This window comes from Brachyistius frenatus, unplaced genomic scaffold (genome assembly GCF_029030835.1).
Source record: "Brachyistius frenatus isolate BFR_SWC_R1_liver_20210118 unplaced genomic scaffold, ASM2903083v1 Contig_28, whole genome shotgun sequence".
Taxonomy (NCBI): Eukaryota; Metazoa; Chordata; class Actinopteri; family Embiotocidae; genus Brachyistius; species Brachyistius frenatus.
The window spans coordinates 938,474-947,220 of NW_027210627.1; the positions used below are offsets into that span (position 1 = coordinate 938,474).

The window sequence follows — 8,747 nt, forward strand, 5'->3', positions numbered from 1 at the left end:
GTTCTGCTTAAAGCATCGAAAATTAAGAATTATCCACAGAAGAGATGTGAATAAATATCAGTTTTCAAATTATGTCTGGAGTAAATTGAAGTATTGAAGCACACCTGTGAAGTGTGATACAACGGTGTGGGAGGTCAGGCGCACACAAGCACGAGGTAAAGTTGTGGCTTCATTTCTAAGGTTGCGCAATCCCCGTTTCTAATGTAGCGAGTTTACTTTTAATATTCAATAATGTATGTTTACACCACTTTAATTGAATCAAGTCAATAACATAATTCTGCTATTTTGGACAGTTTTTTGGGGGGATTAACCATTTAGTGTTTCTATCCAATTTTAGTCACAATATGTTCCTGTAATTGTTTCACAGTTTATTGTGAAGAAATAAAGGATTACTGCCAACTGAAATGCTACAAGGCTTTTAATTTGAAATGAATACAGGAAGTGGTAAATTTGTATTAACAGCGTGATGCAGAGAACTGCGGACATTTTATTTCCTCGCTTGGAGAAAATAATTTGCCGTAGCATCATAATGCTAACTTCTAACTATAGCGGCAAGAATATGAAAAGTTTGACCCAACTGCTGAAACTCTTGCTGCGTTTTTAAATGCTCTCCGTTTAAATTAAATCTGTCAGCTCATGGTGACAAAATGGGAAGTGGCGCTCGAGTATGCTTGTCGTAAAATCACGGATGAGCTTTAGAGGCCATAGAGGCTAACAATTTAGTAAACTATCCAACAGGTAACATAATGCAGGAAATACGAAGCCATAATGACAGAGGGCGATGAAACGTCAACATTTTCCTCAGATGCATTATTTAAGTTAGAAAAAGAAAACACGTGACTGAAATTACTATATTAGCTCAGCATCCGACAAAAACTAAACTCCTGTAGCCTCCACCATTTCTGTGACACGTCGGCCGACACGTCACAACTCGGGAACTCGAGTCACACGAAGGTTTCGAGTTCCGGCGTCGTGAACGTTCATATGGTCTCTTCTGGCGAACGCAGTAAACACGATGCCATTTTAACACAGCAACTACCGCCCCCTAATGTACCAAGTGGTATTACAAGATGCAATTTCAACCTTATAAACTGCATATTTAAATCCAAAAAAAATTCGGTCAGCGGCCTTGTCTTTACATTTCCTACTTTTTGACTTTCATTGTTTTTGTGTTTGTGTGTGTTAAATTCATAAACAAATAACAAAATAATTCATCTTTTTTTGTTTGTTTGTTTGTTTGTTTTCATATTTTGGATTCCCTGAGAAGAACTGGACTTTTCGCCTTGAGAAGATTTGAGCAGGCCGAAGACCCATTAAATGTGCTGTGATGAAGCGTCACCTTTGAAGAAGGCATTTTTGATCAGGTTTTGACCGCGTGGACTCGCGCTCGTCATCTCTGCAAAAAACAAAACAAAAATAAAAATACACTCACGCGCACTGACACGCGCGCGCTGCTAGGAGGTAAACAGGTTGATGAGAGAGACATTTCAAACAAAAGCTCACCCCGACCCGAGTGTGAAAAGGACTAAAGGCTTTATCTGTGATATTGTGACGATGACAGCCTTTTGTGCAGAAACGGTCCGGCCTCTTTTTTCTTTTTCTTTTTTTATACCTGACGAGCGCGTGCGGTGGAGGACCGATGACAAGGTTACGTCACAAGCGCGGAGTATATCAGAGGCGGGACGTAAACACAGAGCAGAGCCGAGCCGAGCCGAGCCGAGCCAAACCGTCCAGCGGAGCTCCGCGGAAAGCATCTCCGGGCTTTTTTTCTTGACCGCCACTAACCGGCCTTCAGGCTAGACAGTTATTTCTTTCCAACTTCAGCTACAGTGATAGCTAAGTTTGGAGAGGAGGAAAAGGGGAGAAACGACGCGTCTTCTTTTGTTTTGTTGTGTCGTCGGTAGCAGTCAGTCAGTCGACCTCCTTTTGCATTATAACAGAGGAGCTGGCCTCAAGCGATATAAAAAAAAACAACAACAACAACAACAGCATTCAGCTGGCTTATCTTTTGCTATTTGGACAGCTTTAAGATGGATAACTCTGGACCGACGAAGACGTGCTGGGGTAGGTTATTTTGTCATTGCATGCGAAGAGGCTCCGTGTGGAGGGGGCACGCTGGACATCGACCACCAGCTGTATCATCGCGAAATGATCCTGACAGTTACATGTTTTCTTTCCAGAATCCATCCGAGACTTCTTCACATCGGCTAAATTTCTTATTTACATGGGCCACGCGCTGTCGACGTGGGTAAGTGGAGTTAAGCGCTTTACAAACACCACCTTGTTGTCTTTTTTTGTTGTTGTTGTTGTTGTTTTTAAATGACATGCCATCAATACAGTACATCTGTACGTGTTCATCATGATAACAGGCACATGAACCATGTGGCTGTCCAGTGTCAAAACAGGATCTAAAACAGCATTGCTGCGTTACTATGGCTCTCGTTACAATTCAAAAATCACACGTTTTCCCTGTCACCGCGCAATACTGCTCTTTACACTTAACTGTCAGCTTTTCAACCCCTGCAGCCCCTAAAGCCCAAACCTGTCTCGAAATCAGCTCGGCATGCAAGTAATCGTGTTGTTTGTTTTTTTTAATCCAGGGGGACCGAATGTGGAACTTTGCGGTGGCCGTTTTCCTGGTAGAACTGTACGGGAACAGCCTGCTGCTCAGTGCCGTGTACGGGCTGGTGGTGGCCGGCTCAGTGCTCCTGCTGGGGGCCATCATAGGGGACTGGGTGGATAGAAACCCCAGACTCAAAGGTAAGGCAGCACAAAGTCAAAAGCCTAGTAGAGTTGTGATTGAGGGATTGGCTGTGAACACAAGTTTTTAATGAATGGAGGACCAAAACTTTGGAGATTTTTTTGTTGTTGTTTTTTTTAAATATTCATGAGGCGCTCTCCGGGGAATCTCACGCTGTTTTCCTGCCTCACTTTGTCTTTTAAATGCAGCTCTTGTGGGATATTCATCTAGAGGAATTCAGCAAAGACACTGTCAGATGAAATCAGTGAGCGGGGGAACGTGTCCAGCCATCTTGTGGAAGCGCTCTAATAAATGAACCAGAAATCTGTTGTCTTTGATCAAGTTTGTGTGCCTAATGCCCGGTCCTGGTGTTTCCACAGTGGCCCAGACTTCGCTGCTCGTCCAGAACAGTTGCGTCATCGTGTGCGGGATCCTCCTGATGGTTGTTTTCCAATTCAAAGAACAGCTTGCGGAGCGATACAATGGATGGGTTCTGGTAAGATCCCCCCCTCTCGCTCGCTGTTTCAACGTGCTTTGGTGGGGGGATTTTCACTTTAAGCATTTTCATCCCTTTTTTTTTTTTCCTTCCAAATATAACCCAGGATTCAAACTTGCTTACTTAATTTGATACGGACTCCCACGTCAGCACGATTTAAAACCACTTGAACGGCCCAGTGAAACTAGTGCAGTTCACTCCCACAAGGCTGTTTCACTTACTTAAACTGGCAGAGTAGGTTAAAAGTTCAATAATGTTAGTTTTCATAGAAATGAATGAATTAAATAGAATGTAACAATTATTATGGAATCACTGGGGAAACAAAGCTTGCTGTGTTGCACAAACAATTTGATTTCCTTGTCACAAGGAAACAAAGCACGACGGTGCACATGCATGTCCTCAGCAGGCTTCAGTGGGACAGCGTTTGTGTTTTCCAAGGGGCTTGTTTACACTTGTTGAGCTATGTAACTTAACCGGAGCTCCAGCGCTGTCCAGATTTGGACCTGATTCTGCAACAAGCCGAGCCCAGACAGGGGTCCATCTGTCATGGGAGACTAGCCGGGGTGTCTGCTTGAAGCACAAAAGCCTGTGTGTTGGGGGAATGCCTCCAACTTTGCCTCTTCGCATTCGTGGGACGCCTTCGGCTGTGCAGAGAGAAAAGGGGGGCGCTTTCGACCGCGTGAGAGAGTTTAGAGGGTCGGCCGGTGTCGGGAGGTTTTGTGTAGGTGGGGAGAGAGAGGCCGTTGAAACAGGAGATTTAGTGTCTCGTTTTTAAGGCTGTGTTGTCAGCAGGTTCTTCAAGGTCTGTCACATGAGAGAGGGAGAGAGAGAGAGGGTGGGAGAGAGAGGGTGGGAGAGGGTGAGAGAGAGAGAGAGAGAGAGAGAGAGAGAGGGTGGGAGAGGGTGAGAGAGAGAGAGAGAGAGGGGTGGGAGGGTGAGAAATGTGGTCGAGCCTGTGGAAGCTATTATTTCTGTTGCTATTGTGCAGCTCATTGCACATTGCAGCTCAATGTGCAACGTGATCGATAGATGAAGCCGCCAGCAAGTGTGTTTCACAAGAAGTTCGATATTTTTAAAATGTGATGCGTGTTTGTCTTTTAAAAGGCTGTCGATATGTCTTTATTTCTGATAAAAAGCTGAGGTCACATGTTGAGTATTGTATTAGCGGTCGCACTGCTCTTTCTTTTAAGCAGCTATTTTTTTTTTTTTTTTACAGAAGGATAAATATGTTTTTCCACCAGAAGTTATCGATTTATTTGTATTTACGTGAGATAAAGGCTTCTTTTTTTTTTTGTCAATATTATCTCTTATCTGTACTTTCTAACCGACAACTATTTGGGCACAAAGTCTCATTTCAAAGTTGTCTTTTGATGATACCGAGTCACAAACTCATCCTTCCCATTTTAGAGCTCCAAATTATTGATTAGAAAAAACATTACCATCTATTTCAACAGTCAATTCTTTTGTTTTGAGTAATTTTTTTTTTAATTTAAATTCTGATTCCGGCTTCTTATATGTGAATATTTTCTGCTTGCTATAATCCTCCAAGATAATTAATTGAATATCTTTCGGTTGTGGGGTGTCAGTCAGAACAAACCAAGACATTTTTGACTGCGGCTTCAGCTTCGGGAAACATTGGATGATATTCATTTTTTCTTTTAAAGGCCAAACAACTCATCCATAGTGTAAATAATCGTGATTTGCCACCCCACACCATTTCCCCAATTAGTGGTGGATATAAATGAGTTGATATTTGTGTTTCCCTTTCTATTTATCTACATTTAAATGATGAGGCCAGTTTTACTTTATATTTTCCTTACTTTTGAAAAATGCTGAGAGAAGATAAAAACAAACAATGTGCAGTTTGTCTTCCGATATTTTACGACCTTTTGCACTCAGTAAAGGTTTTACGTTTTAACGGTCACACATTTGACACTTTCCCAGTTTTTGACTTGCAGTCTTGATCGCCAATAAGAAGATGCTTTTGTGGATTTCAACTCGGTGTAGTTTTCCATCTTAAACGTCTCTCCCGAGCTCCAACAGGAACGACCCGTTTTCATGTTGGTCTTTAAAGGTGCTCGAATATCAGCGACTCTCTCTTCTGAGCGGCTGATTCGTTTCTGAGTGACACCTGCACAAAAAGTTCGGTGCGTGTGTCGTGCTGAGGGTGGATATATGACATTAGCGTGAGGTTGTGACGTCACAGACTTGGGCTGCGGGAATTTCTCTGCGGACTGAGCATTTAGACACCTTTGTAGTATTCATATTGCACCCGAACTTGCTTTATGTTAAAAATAAAATAAAATAAATGGAAATTGGAATTTTTACAATATGGGATCTTAAAAAATGGCCGACAAATCTATAGTTTCATCAAATAAATAAAAAAAAGAGAGACACTTCATAATTTCCTCTAAAAGCCAGGTATTGTAGTTTTGAATAAACATGACTCAAACAGCAGGAAATTGGTTTTTTTTTTTTTTTTTTGGGGGGGGGGGTGAGGGGAGGGTGACTATTTTTAGCAGAGGACTAATATATGTGTGACTGAGTGAAAGTAAACTACAGTGCGTGTTCATGCTAATGGAAGAACATGTCACTCAGTGCAATAGTTTGGCTCATTGATGTATTTGTAAGAGTTTATGCCCAACGTGGCACACAGCGGTATGGTGGATCACATTTTTGGGCCACACTTGTTTGTAGGACACTTTTTGTTGTGTTTTTTTTTTGGTCTATTCATGAGATTTGTTGACAAAAATGAGACATAAAACATTACCATCTTTGTCTTTTTATGACACAAAAGCAATACAAAAACAACAACAACAAAAAAAGACATGCCAATGTAAAAAACACCCTCATTTTGTCTTTCAGACGACCTGCTACATTCTGGTCATCTCCATCGCTAACATCGCTAACCTGGCCAGCACCGCTACATCCATCACCATCCAGAGGGACTGGGTGGTGGTTGTGGCGGGTCAGGACAGCAGCAAGTTGGCAGGTCGGTGTTCTCTGCCCACTGCCGGCTTATCATTGAACGTAGGCCTCACGTGACCCGTTATCGAAGCCAGCGGGGGAGACTTTGAGCCCCGGATGCTGACTCAGTCTCATTTTTTTTTTTTATATTTTTTTTTTATGTCACTGCAGTTTCCCCCTGATTGTAATAAGCTATTTAAAAGATTTACTCACGTGATGGAAAACACTCGCAGCACTTGTTGACCCTCGTCAATCTGCCGTGCTGGTGCCGTCGTAAAGACCGTAACGGGCCACTATTTCATTACAATCCCCACGACAACTGTGAGTACTAAATCTGCTGCGAGGAAACTGAACACTCACCTGCACCCTCTCCTTCCTCTCTGGCATCAAACAGACATGAACGCCACGGTGCGGATTATCGACCAGCTGACCAACATCCTGGCTCCCATGTTAGTAGGCCAGATAATGGCCTTTGGCTCCCATTTCATTGGCTGCGGCTTCATCTCCGGCTGGAACCTGTGCTCCATGTGCCTTGAGTACGCGCTGCTCTGGAAGGTCTACCAGAAGACGCCGGCGTTGGCCGTGAAAGCCGGACAAAAGGAGCAGCAGCAGGAGCTCAAACAACTCAACGCCCCGAAAGGTAGCTGCAAGAATACGAGTCACGTCTTGTATTCTTTTGTCTGGACTGAACAGTCTGCACTTTTCTGTCCCTTCGCAGAGTCGGAGAACGGTCAGAGTCCCGAGGAGTCGTGTCAGCCGCTGATGAACGAGACCTCGGCGGTGGGTAAGCTCGACTCCCCCGAGCAGCGGGGCTGTTGCGACCAGGTGGCCCAAACCGTGCGCACCTTCAAGGGCGGCTGGGTGGCCTACTACAACCAGAGCATCTTCTTCGCCGGCATGTCCCTGGCCTTCCTCTACATGACGGTGCTGGGCTTCGACTGCATCACCACGGGCTACGCCTACACGCAGGGCCTCAACGGCTCGGTGCTCAGCCTGCTGATGGGGGCGTCGGCCATCTCGGGCATCTGCGGCACGGTCGCCTTCACTTGGGTTCGCAGGAAATGCGGCCTCATCCGCACGGGCTTCATCTCGGGCGTGGCCCAGCTGTCCTGCCTCGTGCTGTGCGTCGTCTCCGTCTTCGCCCCCGGGAGCCCCTTCGACCTCAGCGTCTCGCCCTTCCAGGACCTTTACAGCCACCTGATGGGAGAGAAGATCCTGCCGGAGGTCGACCACAGCCTCACCAGCATTCTCGCCAGCGGGAACGCCACGATGACTCCACCGGCGGAGGAGCTGCCCCCTCTGCAGTCCTACATGTCTGTCAGCCTGCTGTTTGCTGGCGTCATTGCTGCTAGAGTCGGTGAGTTAAGCATGCGTTTCCCTTCCTGATCCGGCCGTAGAAGCAATTATCGAAATGCTTTGCTTCGGCACAAAGCAGACGTCCCAAAGGGCTCCAAATGATCGTTGACTGAAAGTCTGAGTTGAGGTTCGGTCGTTTTTTTTTCTAGAGGAAATTACAGTGGGCCGGAATTATCGTCCGTGCCTAATTAGCATGTTTACTTCCTCCGAGAGGATTATAAAATAATAATAAAAAAAAATTACGACTTCCTGAGTGCGACTCGAGTAGATTTCACAGGTTCGACTTTTTTCCACAGTTCACCGGAATGTCACAGGGGACCTCTGCAGATATGACAGATGTCAGAGCAATATTCGCGACCTTTGATGCCAATAACTCTGCCCGATTATTCCCGCGGCGGCTACTATAGAGCTGCTTTAACGTGGCTGTAAAAAAAAAAAAAAAAAATAGCGCCAGAACTGACTGTTGATCCCTGTGCCGCAGGCCTGTGGTCCTTCGACCTGACGGTGACGCAGCTCATCCAGGAGAACGTGATCGAGTCGGAGCGAGGCGTGATCAACGGCGTCCAGAACTCCATGAACTACCTCTTAGACCTCCTGCACTTCATCATGGTGATTCTGGCTCCGAACCCGGAGGCCTTCGGCCTGCTGGTCGTCGTCTCCGTCTCGTTCGTGGCCATGGGTCACGTCATGTACTTTCGGTTTGCCTTCAAGAGCCTGGGCAGCCGCCTCTTCCTCTGCTGCTCGCCGGAGCAGAAGGTGGAGTCGGACGACTGCCCCTCACTTCCCACCACCGTCTAACCTCATTAAAGAGACTCTGTCCTGGGCACGTACTTCTCGAGGCTTAACCTATCCCCGCACACTATTTACCCATCTGGCGTTCGCTGCTCGTAGCTCGCAGAGTGCTGACGCTAACATAAAGCCGAGTGCGGTAACTTTACATGCTACGCGCAGCCGTTAATAAAGCATTAATCAGGAGCAGTAGGGGGGGGGGGGGGGGGGGAGTAGAAAGCTCGCAGTCGTAGACAACTAATCCGCAGTGAGGCGTTAAGACGCAGCAGGGCTCCTTGTGACAGAGCTTCGGCCTTTCACCCGCGGATCCTGAACACGCACGCGTGTCGAGCGAAGATCCGCCACTTCTCAGGCCGGCGACTCCTTCCCGGGTCGCGCTGGAGAAACCGGGTGGGAGGG

At 46.1% G+C, this 8,747-nt stretch overlaps 1 protein-coding gene across 1 annotated transcript; it reads left to right on the top strand.

The window, feature by feature from the left end:
* The first annotated feature begins 1,594 nt into the window (after positions 1-1,594).
* slc40a1 (solute carrier family 40 member 1) lies at positions 1,595-8,539 on the top strand. The gene is made up of 8 exons (XM_069698772.1): positions 1,595-2,064; positions 2,181-2,248; positions 2,601-2,760; positions 3,121-3,236; positions 6,102-6,228; positions 6,598-6,843; positions 6,922-7,560; positions 8,041-8,539. Exons 1-8 carry the CDS (start codon positions 2,031-2,033, stop codon positions 8,355-8,357), a joined length of 1,707 nt encoding a protein of 568 aa, XP_069554873.1. The 5' UTR covers positions 1,595-2,030; the 3' UTR covers positions 8,358-8,539.
* Positions 8,540-8,747: the final 208 nt, after the last annotated feature.

Bases quoted from the DNA above. Each gene is read 5' to 3' on its own strand.
- slc40a1 (XM_069698772.1), top strand. From the start codon at position 2,031: ATGGATAACTCTGGACCGACGAAGACGTGCTGGG. The intron at 2,065-2,180 runs GTAGGTTATTTT...TTTTCTTTCCAG, and splicing joins ACCGACGAAGACGTGCTGGG to AATCCATCCGAGACTTCTTC. The intron at 2,249-2,600 runs GTAAGTGGAGTT...TTTTTAATCCAG, and splicing joins GCCACGCGCTGTCGACGTGG to GGGGACCGAATGTGGAACTT.